We start from the raw sequence: 13,816 nt of genomic DNA, 5'->3' as shown, positions 1-13,816 counted from the left end.
CCCCACCTCAGCCCCTCGGCGCCGCCATGTCGGGGGGCGGCGGCGGCGGCAGCGGGTCGCGCTACGCGGCGGAGTTCGTGCCGCCGCCCGAGTGTCCCGTCTTCGAGCCCAGCTGGGAGGAGTTCGGCGACCCCCTCGGCTTCATCGGCCGCATCCGCGGCCTGGCGGAGAAGACCGGCATCTGCAAGATCCGGCCCCCCAAGGTACCGCCGGGGCCGGTTGCTCGCTCTCCCCTCGGGACAGCGCTTGGGGCGTGCGCCCCTCCCCCGTTCTCCAACCGCTGCCGGGGGCCGTTGGGCGATCCGTTGGCCGGTGCCCGCGCCCCTCCCAACGGCCGCTGTGGGGGGGGGGCGTTGGGCGGTCGGTTGGCCGGGGCCCTTGGTGCTGTGTGAGGGGTGGGGGGGAGATGTTTCCCCCTCCCCGTGCTGCTTTGGCTCAATGCACTTCTTTTAAAAAGCAAACATTTAAATGGGGCCAATGGATGGGCTGAAGATTGGAGCCACCTGCTCCCACAGGAGGACTGGGGCGGAGGTGGGTGGAAGGCCCTTGGGACCCTTCCCCAGACACCCCCAGGTCTTCAGCCCAGGGTGGAAAATAAGAGTAAATCCGAGGTTTAGGTGGCGGAGGGGAGGGAGGAGCAGCAAGGAGGGGGCATGAAGGCAACCAAGACCCAGCGGCCGAGGAGCCATTTTCGCTTCTGCGCTGTGAGTGGCTGCTATCTGCAGAATGGGTTGTGGGGTGGGGGGGCAAACCTGACTTCACCTCCACGGAGCTGCACTTCCCAAGTGAAGCAGAAACTCACTTATCTGGTGCTCTGAATTCCAGTAAAAGCAGCTTGTGATCTCCAAGCAGCTGGATGTATAGCTTGGCCCCTGCATGTTTACTCATGAGTTGCCTTGCAGGGGTGGACAGCCAGGCTCATTTTAAGATTTACTATTAGGACTGAATTAGGTGCCCAACACTAGTCTTACCAATCCCTTATTTTTCTTTTGGCAGTTAGAAAGTAAATATTATACAGTCCTGGTTGGGGCCTTTAAGTACTGCTGCAGTTCAGATAACTTTTATTTTTCCTTCTCTGCCTGAAATATTTGTGCTTGTTTAATTGTAGGGACTGGCAGGTATGCTGTGTATTGTCCTCAGCTATTGCTTAGAAGTATTCAAACTAAATTAGACTTGCTTGGAAGTTAACACCAAGATTGAGGGGCAGAGCTGACCCTATCCTTATCCCTGTTACAGTGTATTCCTTATTATGTGCCCAGCGTAGCTCGCATCTGTACACATGTCTCATCTCAAATGCTGCAATTTATTTGAAGTTAGCTATTGGCAAGATTTTTTTTTTTTGGAATATCTGTATCTGGAAAATATGGACCTTTTCTAAAAATCCTACAAGGTGGTAGCCCCAGCCTATGTCTGCCTTTGACAATGTGCTCTACATTGTAATACAGTCAAGGTGGTATAAATCTGAATGTTCACCCTTTATTCAGCATCTCCATTTTCATAGGCTGTATGGTCAGGTCAGTTGACAAGCTTTTATTCAAGTAAGTATGGGAGGAAGCTTACTTATGAAGTTGTTCTGGTTTTAAAAAACAGAAACTTCTGTTGCTGGTCAAAGTGTTCAAAACCCTCAACTTGCTATTTCTGTGATTCACTCTTTGGCAGTTCTCAAATTTTGGGGAGTTTTTTTGCATTTGTGGAAGAAGTCAAGATTTCTTTTAAGGTGTCAATAACATGTCGGTCTCTCTCTCTTTAGGACTGGCAGCCTCCATTTGCATGTGAAGTACAGAGTTTTCGTTTCACCCCACGAATCCAGCGCTTGAATGAACTGGAGGTGAGCTTTTTCCACTGTTGACACATGTCTGTATTCGTCCACAAAGCAATAGGTTTCTTTGCTTAGGATTTGCATTTTGGCAGATTTCTGGATGGGAGGCATTCAAAACCCACTGACCACATCAGTGTTTATAATTGGCACTGGCAGTGTTTGGATAAAATAACTCTCCAAGGCTTTGAGAAAAATCTGGTTTTTATTTTAGTACCCAGAATAACCACACAAGTTTTTTGCACTCAACTGGAAATATGGAAAATGAATGCCAAGTACCATGTTGTGTAGTAAGAGCAGTCAGTGTCTAGCTCTCAGAACTCCACAGGCACTGAATAAATTTATTTTTCTTAAGGTACTGAAGATCTTGCCCCAAATTACCTAATACTTAACTGCCATTATAATGTCCTGTAAAACCTGAAATGAGCTAGTGTTGTTTTTTTATGGCTGTAGTCACAATAGGTTAATTTGAGTTTAAAAATAAATCACAAGAGCCTTTTTTAAATTAGTGGAAGTCCTGTGATGTCCATGTTTTTCCAAAGAGCTCGCTTTTTTTTCTTCACAGTGGCTCATAGAACCTTGCTCTTCCAATATCAAAGCAGCATATGAATTTTGGCTTGTAGATGTGCATTTTTTGTGCAAGAAAGACTGCTGTTGGCTTCAGAGATGCTTAAGGAGACCTTCTTATTTACAATAGCTTATATTGCAATTTATCTCCTAATTAAAAATATTCTTCACTTCTTGTCCAAAATGCTTATTTTTAGGAGTTTGCATTTTGCATCTTTAGGATTTAAAAAAAGAGAGATTGTTTTGGGTAGGAACTTGTCTTTTTAAGATCTCAACTATAGAAAGCAAAGAACTTTCTTTTTTTCCCCCCAAATTTATGGCAAATTGATCCTGTTTACATTTCTGCTTCTTGCTCTCTTACACAGCTGAGGAACAGTAAATTATCATATTATGAATTATGTTATAAGATCCTAAATTGTGTAAAGTTTTGTCTCACTTCTGTCTAGGTTTCTTTTATGTTTTACATGCTGCTTTGCTATTTTTTCCCTATTATAGGCAATGACCAGAGTGAAGCTGGACTTCTTGGATCAATTAGCAAAATTTTGGGAACTTCAAGGATCCAATTTAAAAATACCTGTGGTGGAGAGAAAAATCTTGGATCTGTATGGTTTGAGCAAAGTGAGTAACGGGGCTGCAGGTTTTGATGAGGCAGGGGTTTACCTGTTTTATAAGAGGGTGCTTTCTTACTAGAAAGGCAGTAAGCAGTATGTTCATGAAAAACAAGGAGGCAAGACACAATATTTTCAGTCAGTGACTGTCAAGAGAGCAGAAAATTTACAAGTATGGTTAGTTATGATTGATTTAATTGCCCATCATACATCAGGAAAGTTCTGCAAAATAGATGTTATCTGCCAACTTATTTCTCTATGACCCCTAACCTTGTAAGGCAGAGCTGCAGGACATAGTGCTTTGCTTGGCTAAGAGCTTATTTGCAGTTGATATTTTCTGAATTGACAATTCCTGAACACCTTATTTGGTATAAGGTTCTATGTGGACAATCTTAGTCTGGGCCTTATACCACGGATGATTTACCTGTTCTAGAATGGCATTTTTGGTAAATTTCCAAGTTTATACAAGTTCTAAGGCCAGATTTGTGCTAGAGACTTGCACGGATTTATTTATTTATTTTTTATTTTAAACCTTACTGTGGGTGCAGTGTTTTGGCAAAAAAGAATGCTTTCACTGGTATTGAGTATCTACACAAGGAAGGTTTACAAGTAGGCTTAGAGGCAAACAATTTTCTGGTATATGCAAGGGATAGAGAAGTGTGCTGCTGACACTGTTAGAACAAAGGACCAGTTTCCAGTTGTTTACCAACATTTACTTATTTCAGATATGATGAAGGTTTAAGAATGCATTGGCAGTCACAGGTGTTAAAGGTTATGCTCTGAAAGACTTTTTCCTGACCGGCCTTATGGGCACTTTGTAGCATATATTGTTGTTGCTGGCTTAGCTTAGTTGACTTTGAAAAACTTTTCAGAGTTATTTTCTAGTCAGCCGTAGTTTGTTATGGACTGATGTAGTATTTTCTGTTTACTGCTACTAGAAATGTTTTAGCCATGAGCATGAAATTGGAGGGGGACCTTAGTTCTGCATGAGGTAATATTTAAGATGTTTGACTACTTAAAAACATGACTAATATGCTTTTAGATTGCTAAGGTTTTTTAAGTTTAATCATGCAGTTATGTGTTAGGTGTTCTCTTCTCATGGGTATGCTGTGAACTTAAGCAAAGATGTAACTTTTGCTATATATTGATTTCTGTAACTAAGTTGGAAAATAGCTTGTTGTAGTCATGTTAAAAACAATAAGCGAGCAAATAAGAGGAAAATGCAGTGTAATTAAAATGTAATTTAACTTTTGTTAACATCTTGGCAGTACAAAGCCATGAACTTGAACTTTTTTTGCTTAAGCAATTACTATATTTTATTGCATATCTTATGCTCCAGAATATAAAAAAGTTGAAAGAAATTAAAAAAAAAATCTTTCTGTGTAGTAAGTAACTAAGTAGCAGTAGATTGGGAAATGAGCCTGCTCATTGTTTTGTTCCCTGTAGACTGCTGTAGGTTTTCGTTTTGTTTTTACCTGTAAGTGGCAGATTCTGCTCTTATTTTTGTTCTTTTTCCTTTGCATATTATGTGTGTTCCAGTTTTCAGCATCTGTTTTTTGGAGAAAGTGTATGTGCCACTGCACTTAAACTAGTCTGTTATGCTTCTGGTTCCATTGCAGTGACATGCTACTTCTTGTGTTTGTGTTTTTTGGTAGTCCTTGGAATGTTAGGTGTACAATTCTTGGCTTTTGTGAGGAGGAAAAAGGAACTATCGTGCAGCCAGTTGTGTAAAAGTACTTTGAATTTTTCAGAACAAATTAAACAAAACCACGGATGAACCTGTATGGAGTTTTAAGCTTTTTGGCAATGATTTTTTTTTTTTTTTAAAGGAGAGTAGGAGAAGAAATTTGGTCAGTGTTTCTGAGGAAGCATCTCCAGTGCCACTTTGACTTTCACTTGGTGACAAATGGTCTGTTATTTTTCAAGTTAAATAAAAACTAATTGTTTGTAGTCAATGACAGTTTACAGTGTAAACTGAAAGACTAAAACCAAAATGCAGTAGTTTCTTTTCTTGTTATATCAGTTGTGCTGCAGTAACAGTCAGTATTTCCTTTCAACTTCCTTTCTTTTTTTTTCCATTTTTGGCTTCTCGCAGAATTTCTGTGCTCTGTGGAGTCCAGAACTTCCAAGACTTCAGTCTACCTGGGCTCGGTTAGAATTGGCTCTGCTCCTGACCAGACTTGTGTTTTTTTTTTTCATCATGCTACAGGTTTGGGGAGAGCTGACTCTTAGTTTATTCTGTTAGTGGGTTTGTACAGTTTCCAGCACATCAGAGGTAGTGTTTGTTGAACTCTTCCTGCCTGGGACAATATATACCTTATATTCATGTCTCAGCACTGGGGTTCTAATAAATGTATTAAGTGACTGAAACAGATGAAAGCTTATTTGTTGAAGTTCTGGCTCTGCAAGAAGAAAAATGCCATAATGACAGGACTCTGAGGTACAGAGAACTGTCAAATGTTTCATCTGTTGACTCAGCTCCTGGTTCATATGCAGTGGCAAGAGAACATTAAAAGTCTTAAATAACTTTCTTTTTTTTTTTAATTAACTTTGTTTCAGATTGTTGCCAGCAAAGGAGGCTTTGATGTGGTCACTAAAGAAAAGAAGTGGTCCAAAGTGGCTAGTCGGCTGGGATACCTGCCAGGAAAAGGCACTGGATCACTACTAAAGTCTCACTATGAACGGATCTTGTACCCTTATGAGCTCTTCCAGTCTGGGGTCAGCCTTATGGTGAGATGCTTCCCTTTCAGAATAGAAAGATGGTACCCAGGCTGCACAGGGAATGTTGTCATTATTGTATTGTAACAGTTTAAGGTTCTGAAAACAGCAGTTTCTTTAAGAAAAACAGCACTTATTCGTGTGTGGCATAATGGAATTAGAAGATGTATTGTGACTGAGTGTACCTACTATTTATAGCTATCACTTTATAGGTGTGAGATCAGTCCTACTGGGAGGGGAAAAAAGGGAAAGAATGATGCACTTGTTTAGAAGGATGTCTTTATTTCTCTTGGCTAGGCGGCTGTGGAGATTTGTTTCCTTTATTTCTCACTGCATGGATTAATTTGCACAAATAGCATGTGCAGTACACTATGACTTCGCTGATAGTCCCATTCCTCAGCAAACAGGATGATTAGCCGATCAGAGAGTTTGATTCCCTGATCAACTAGCCTGGTATCCTTCTGTGCTCTGATCCCTTAGGGTATCCAAAAGCCAAACTTGGACCTTAAGGAAAAAGTGGAAGCTGAGGACCTCAGCTCTGATGCCCAGGCTTCCCCAAAGCAGGGTACAAGAATGAATGTTGCGCTGAAGAGAACCAGACGCGTCAAGTCCCAGGTACCCATGTTGCTTGGCTGCTATAGACAGAGTGCATTTATTCCTTGCACCAGTGCAGTAGCATTGAAAGTGCAACAGCCTTTGTCTGGCTGTGGGAGCCCACTCAAATGCACCACAAGAAAGTAGTCCTTCCACCTCCTCCCTCAGTTTTTTCTTCTAAAATTCAGAGGTGTGCGTCTCATCAGCCTGGTCCACATACAGAAGTTCCCCTGGCTGAAATGAAAATTCTTTTAAAACTGATTTTAAACTCTTTGAACTTTCACCAGCCTCATGTTGTCTTGTATCCATGAAGGTACCAATGAAAGCTAAGCAATTTAAAGGCCTTTGTATATTCATATATCAGTCCACATGAAGCTTGAAATTGGGATTTTTAAGCATACGTTTAGTCAAGAAATGCAAGCTTTTGTGTAGACAAGGTTTTACTTGGTGGGGAAAGTGGGGAATTAGACCTAGTAATCCCAACATTGAGAATTTTTTTCTGAAAAATTCTCAGGTCGAAAGGCTAATGCTGAGTAATTGCTGGCAGCTTCTTTGCAATTCCCCAGCCCTTTACCTGAGAATTATTTTATGTGTGTTAAATGTGTTGTTACCTCTAGGAACGTTTAGGTTTCTAATAGGCCGTTTCAAAATTCTGTAAAAGATGCCTAATAACTTTCCCCTCAAGGAAAACATAACCATGTCAAATGCCAGCGTATCAGAAAATGAACTTGCAGTCTTGGCTTGACTTCTGCTCTTTTTCTTTCACTGCACTCCTGTAAAGCAAGTTTTTTCTCTTTCTGATAAGTGAGATGCTCACTGCAAAGAGAGAATTTCCTAGGGTTTTTAGCCCCGGTCCATGTGGCATATTCCAGTGGCTCCTTGCTGGTCAGTCTGTGGGGCATGAGTGAAAGCTGGGTATTTTAGTTAATTAAAAAAGGCATGAAGAAAATAGTAAAAGTTAACTTAACATTCTGCAGTTCTTTTCCTTCCTAATGCTGTTAAAACTTTTCTGTCTTTCAAAGTCCACATCTCAGGTAATTTCGTTTTCTCCCCTTTTTGCTGCTTATAAAGGCTAAGAGCACCTTGGTTCATGCAGTCAGAATTGTCTTCATCATATCACTTCCTGAGGCAGACTTGCTAATTTTGCATTATGTAAATATACGTGAGCATATCCACCGATGGTCCTAGGCTGTGAAAATAGAAATTCATTTAATAGGGGTGCACCAATAGGAATTTTTGGGGGGCTGATATGGACAGCTAATTTTTAACAAGGCATATTGGCCAATACTGATCTGATTGCCAATATGCAGCTTGGAGAGCAGTGTCCGGCTGGTAAGTCTGTTGTAGTGGAAGAGGGGGTGAGGGAAGGGGCTTGTGGAGGTTAGATCTAGGCCCCTGCAGTGAGGGAGGGAGTGGGGCTAGGGCAGGAGTGGATGCTGCCCAGCTGGGCCAGGGCATGGGAAAGAACCATGAGCGGCTGTTCCAGAGCATGTCCCTGCATCTGTGAATGGGGTGAAGGTGGGGTGCCGCTGTGGGCTGAGCGGGGGCCCCACTCGGGGTGGGCAGCAGCAGCACTGGGAGTAGGGCTACGGGGTGGGAGGGGGGCTGCAGCCTACAATTCACCATAGCATCCCCCTTCTGAGTGCTGCCACTGCCTACCCCAAGTGCAGTCTGGCCCAGCCGCAAGCTGAGGAATTCAGCACAGCCCCAGCCCGCAGCAGCAGCTTGCCCTCCCCCTGTGCACAGTTCTAGGGGTGCATGTAGTGGCGGGAGCCACCCCTGTCCTCGCACCCCCCGAATGAGCTGCTTGTGTCTCTGTCCTGTGCCCTGCCATGCCCTGGCTGGGCAGTGCCTGCCCCAGCCCCACTCCCACTCCCAGTCTCTCCTTCACTGCAGGGGCCTCAGTCTGTCCCCTCTCCCCCTCCCTCTTCCACCACAACAGGCTTACCAGCTGGACCTGGCTGCTCTCTATGCTGCCGGACTGTGCTCCTAGCCACATGTGTGCTATGTTGTGGCTGCGCGTGTGCATGGGGCAGTTATTGGCCACATCAGCCAAAACGAGCTGATTGCCAGTGCTATCAATTTTCCTTATATAGGTTCCAATCTGATGTGGGACCGATGTATCGGTGCACCTCTGCTCTTTTAGTGATGTTGTTTCGGGTTTGATCAGTGTTTGTACTGAAGTTCTTGATCTACTGTAGTGGGTGTTAAGTTATTGTGCCACTTCACTACATTATTAAGATCTTGTCATTCTGCACAAGAGTTCCCAGTTGTTTCTGTGACAGAGTAAGTCTGTCTGGACATGTGTGGCGTTACAGGAAGTAGTCTCAGTGAAGCCAGCAAGAACTTGTGGGTGGCAGAACAGAAACAGGTCAGATGCAAAATGCTTGCAAGGGCAGCAGTAAAAGCAGTTAGCTCTTTACTGTAAATAATTATATATACATAATAATGAGTTGTTTGCGCACCATGAACCTCCTCAAAATACCACATGGTACCAGAAGTGGGATGTACACCATGCTGGAGGACCCAGTGAAAGAGGTAACAGAAATGGCTGCTACAGATCTTTTGAGACTGCAAGTAACCCCACCACAGCCCTTGAGACTCCAGGGGAATGCTAAAAATGCCTGGAAAAGGTTCAAACAGCTATTTGAGGTATATATGAAAGCCATGGGGAACAGATAATTGGAAGAAGAGCAAAATATTGCTCTGCTCTTAAGTTGCAGGCAATGAAGTGCTGGATGTGTATAATGTCAACCGTACAGAAGGGGAAGAGGGGAAATAAGAAAGGCTTGAAGAAATAATGAAAATGTTTTGAAAGTCATTGTGTTCCTAGAAAAAATATTACTTGTAAGAGAGAATTTTCAGATAAGGGCAGAAAAGGAAAGGAAAACAATGGAAGAGTTTGTCACAGCTGGATGAGTCGCTGGGTGGTCTGTACATTAGACTGACACCCCCTAGTGCAGCTTGGACCCTGTGTAACTCATAAATTCCTGGGTCCAGCCCATGTACCTCATGCCAGCCTGGCATGCTGTGTTGAATCTGGCCCATGTGCTGTATGTTTAACACCCCTGGTTTAAGGTATCTGTGAAAGATTGTAATGGAGGGACCATTCCAGTGCTAAGAGAATGCACCTTGACTCTTAGATACAAAGGTAAAACAACAGAACAGGACTTCATGGTGGCACACGGAGGAAAGCAACTAGTTTTGAGCTTGTACACATGTGAAATACTTGGTCTTATTAAGAGAAGAGGATGCATGTATACCACAGAGAGGCTGAAAGGTGCCACTGAACCAAACTTCAAGGCACTAATTGCATCATAAGATGGTGTATTCACAGGGAATGTGTGCATCCCAGTGACATACAAAATGTGGTTAAGAGAAGATGCAGAACCAGTGATACATGCCACAAGAGAAGTCCCATGTGGCTTAAGAAAAAGACTAAAAGAGCTACACAAAATATGGCAGCAAATGGTACCATTAGGAGAACAGAAGAAACAATGGACATAGTCAATTCCCTAGTAACTATAGAAAAGAAAGTAGGGGGACTATGGCTATGTTTTAAACCCAAAGAATTTGAGAAAAAGTAAAAAGAGAATGCTTTGACTTACCCAGAAGAAGTAAGCTATTGTTAGAGGTGACAAGAAACAAGTTCTTCTGTAAACTGGATGTGTTGGTAGGATTTTGGCAGATTCCTTTGATCCTCAGTAGTTCCAAGAGCTGCAGCTCTCAGCAGTCCACTTAGAAGGTACTGCTTCCTACTCTTCATAGCCCTTTTGAAGTATGCTGAGCTCCAGAAGTATTTCATTGCAAAAATGAGTCATGCTAGAAGATCTAGTAGGTGTAAAGGTCTAGGTTGGTCACATAATAATCTGGGACAGCAGTGCCACTGAACATAAAGGGGGACAGAGAAAAGTATTAGATATTGCAAGAACTACCAACCTTAATTTGAGTAAAAATAGATGTCAGTTTCAGATAACAAAAATACTGCATTTGGGTGACCACTGGCCTCGAGAGGAATCTTACCTGATGACTCAAAGGTTCTGGTGATACCGAACATGCCAAAACCTGAAGATAGAAAAGGAAGTCAAAGATTGCCAAGACTATTGCATTATGTCAGCAACTTTATCCCTAACTGTGTAACTCGCACAACTTGCTTAAAGCAACTTTTCCATAAAGGCATTTAATGTGTCTGGATTCTAGAGCATGAAAGTGAATTTAATGAACTAAAATGCATATTGACATTAGCCCCACTGCTACAATTTTTTGACCCATTAAAAGACATCAGACACAGAAGCTTCATAAGATGTGTTGGAAGCGGTAATATTATAGCATCGTGAAACTGTTTCCCAGTCTCATGTGCATCTGGGGCTATGACAGCTGCAGAAAAAAATATATGCACAGATTGAAAAGGAGACCCTTGGCTTAGTTTATGGATGTGCAAGACTCTATAACTTACTGTGTGGTTGGAGATTCACTGCAGAAACAGGTCATGAAACACTGATTGAAATATTCAGAGAAGCACTTCGAGATGTGCCCCCAAGGATTCAGTGATTGCATCTTAAATTACAAAAGCATGATGTGACCCTGGAGTTCCAACCTTGATGCCCCTTAGTGATAGCAGACACTTTAAAAAAAAAAAAAATATTACCCCCTATCAAACAATCCACAATCTGATCATCTGGAGCAAATTATAACCATATGTATGAACATGATTTAAAGCATCATTCAGTATATAGAATCATAGAAAGATAGAGTTGGAAGGGACCTCAGGAAGTCATGTAGTCCAACCCCCTGCTCAAAGCAGGATCATCCCCAACTAAGTCATCTGAGCCAAAGCTTTGTCTAGCCAGGTTTTGAAAAACCTTCAAGGATGGAGCTTCTACAACCTTTCTGGGTAACTTGTTCCAGTGTTTTACTACCTTCCTAGTGAGAAAATTCTTCCTCATATCCAACCTAAACTTCCCTTGCATTGCAACTTGAGCCTGTTGCTCCTTGTTCTGTCATCTGCAACTACTGCAAACAATCTAGCTCCATCCTCGTTTGAACCCTCCTTCAGGTAGTTGAAGGCTGCTGTAAAATCCACCCCCTCCTCGTCTTCTCTTCTCTAGACTAAATAAGCCCAGTTCCCTCAGTTTTTCCTCATAAGTCATGTCCTCCAGCCCCCTCAACGTTTCTGTTGCCCTCCACTGGACTCTCCAAATTGCCCATATCGTTTCAGGGCAGGGCATGACTGAATGCAGTACTCTAGATGTGGCTTTGCCAGTACTGAATAAAGGGGAATAATCACTTCCCGTGACCTAATGGCAACACGCTTAACAATGCAGCCCAGTATGTTGTTAGCTTTGATGTTAGCCTATGACTGTTCTCAGTGGTGGCAGTTAACAGAACAAGGAGCAACAGTCTCAAGTTACAGCAAGGGAAGTTTAGGTTAGATATTAGGAAGTTTTCTTACTTGGAGGGTAGTAAAACACTGGAACAGGTTATCTAGAGTGGTGGTAGAAGCTCCATCCTTAGATGTTTTCACAACCTGGCTAGACAAAGCTTTGGCTCAGATGACTTAATTGGGGATAGTCCTGCTTTGAGCAAGGGGTTGGACTAGATGACCTCCTGAGATCCCTTCCAACCCTAATTTTCTATGATTCTATAACTACAACAAACATGGAAGACTATTTCCACAGTTAAAAAGGAATAAATGCAAATGTGAGAAGATGCACAGTGGCCAGTTAAAGCTAAGCTAATCCCGGAGGAGTTTTATGTGTAAAATTGCATGGGTGCATAATTCCCCAGGGTATAATTTAGGCTTTGCTTGCAGGGACCCTGTGTTAGAAGCTGTGAAACTGGCTTCATCATAGCAGCACACAAGTTAACTAGTAGGAGCTTGCACGTGAGGCAGCCAGGCAGTTTGAGGGTTGCTAGTCCCTCAGCGCCATGTCCTGAGGGGCATTGCTGGACCTGATGATCTTGTGAAGTCTTTTCCAGCCCTAAACTCCTGTGAATCTGTGAGTCACCTCCATCATATACTGTGATCAGAGATGAAGGCCAAATCTTGAAGGAATTCTAGACATCTGCTCAAAATCCCTGACAATGAGGATGATATGAGTGAAATAGAACCAGGAGCACCAGTTGGAACTAATTGGCAAGTTAACCCAGAATCTGCCTGAGAGAGAGAGAACTTGAAAGTACAGACAAAGATGTTGATAAACAGGGCCTGTGATGCAGTAAAGCTGGAAGATTGCCAAAATGTCCAAAGAGATTTCTTGAGATACATTAGTTTGAGTGTTTATAATAATTGATTTCTTAACGCAGTTACTCTAGTTTGGAATTTTATAAAAAGGGGAATATGTGACACAGTGTCCAGGAAGTGTGGCATTCCAGGATACAGCCTGGGTGAGGCTAGCAGGAACTTCCAGGTGACAAAACTGGAATAGGCCAGGCCTTGCAAGGCCACAAAACCTTTGCAAGGGCAATAGTAAAAACTGTTACCTCGTTATTGTAAATAGTCATACATAATTTTTTTTGTCTGTAATAGAGTTATTTGCATTCCACAGGCTTAATCAATATACCACAGTTCCAGTAAAATAATATTGTTGTTCTTCTGTGCCCCCCCCACACTATTTTGTAGCAGTTTCTTCATTCCATTTAAGAGGGGAGAATTTCAATGATGAGTGAGTGATCTGTTGTACAATATGCCGTGCTCTTTATTTTTTTTTCTTTACCAAAAATGACACAAATTCTAGTCCCTGGGGAACAGTCCATTCCCTTAATAAGGAGAAATTCAAGTAAATAGGTTTTGACATACAGCAGAGGGCCTTATTGAACTCATTAGACTAGCTGTGGAACTGGGTTTCAGAGCAGAGGCCTGTCTTTCATTCCCCTAGAGAGAACCTCCCCCCCTACTGTCCCAAATCAAAGGATTTTACAGAATGTTGCAGACTTCAAAGAAGCACTACCACAGAAATTGAAGCAGAATAATTTCTATCGCAGTCAGGCCTCAAGATATGTAAGTCTTCATAGCGTAAAATTTAGATTTATACCAGAAGTCAATCGGATACCCTTCAGAGCACAAGTAATAATGCCTCACATGTGAATGTACAGTAACTAAAAGTTAGGGTGTGTGAAGCTTCAGGTGCTGATTCAGTTCAGAGGAGATTCGGCTTGATTCGGTGGCTAAATCTCCAAATCCAAATCGAATCAGGGGATCAGTAAAAATGTCCGAATCGATGCGAAGCTCTCTGAATCTTTGGAAAAGATTCGGAGAGCTTCAACAATTCGGACAGTCCCCGCCCACTGCAGCAGAGAGCTGGTAAGTAAGGGGTGGGGAGAGGACCGTGGAGGGACCCCTTCCAGGCCCCATCCCCTGCCTGCTTCCCCAGCCCCACCTCCTCCGACCTCCGCCTGCTCCCCCAGCTCCCCCCTCCTCTCCCCCCCATGGCTGCCTTGGCCGCCCCAGCTTCTGGTGTTTTAAAAATAAGCCCAACTCACCAGGTGCTGCGGGGGGGGGGGGGGGGTTTCC

The 13,816-nt window shown here is 43.0% G+C and overlaps 1 protein-coding gene across 3 annotated transcripts in view; it reads left to right on the top strand.

Annotated features, from left to right (window-relative positions):
* Nucleotides 1–6: 6 nt before the first annotated feature.
* Nucleotides 7–13,816, top strand: part of KDM5A (lysine demethylase 5A) — a 92,934-nt gene continuing 79,124 nt past the window's right edge. For 2 of the 3 annotated variants that reach the window (XM_019515510.1, XM_019515509.1), the window contains exons 1-5: nt 7–203; nt 1,751–1,828; nt 2,879–3,001; nt 5,551–5,721; nt 6,190–6,324. In XM_019515510.1, the coding sequence (XP_019371055.1) occupies nt 27–203; nt 1,751–1,828; nt 2,879–3,001; nt 5,551–5,721; nt 6,190–6,324 (684 nt within the window). In that variant the 5' untranslated portion in view covers nt 7–26. The remainder of the gene's footprint in view (nt 204–1,750; nt 1,829–2,878; nt 3,002–5,550; nt 5,722–6,189; nt 6,325–13,816) is intronic. The other variant, XM_019515511.1, reaches the window with a different exon arrangement.

Source organism: Gavialis gangeticus, unplaced genomic scaffold (assembly GCF_001723915.1).
Source record: "Gavialis gangeticus isolate Ggan-Ray unplaced genomic scaffold, GavGan_comp1, whole genome shotgun sequence".
Taxonomy (NCBI): domain Eukaryota; kingdom Metazoa; phylum Chordata; order Crocodylia; family Gavialidae; genus Gavialis; species Gavialis gangeticus.
The sequence above is the reverse complement of the archived record's forward strand: the minus strand, read 5'-3'. Positions and strand labels throughout refer to the sequence as shown.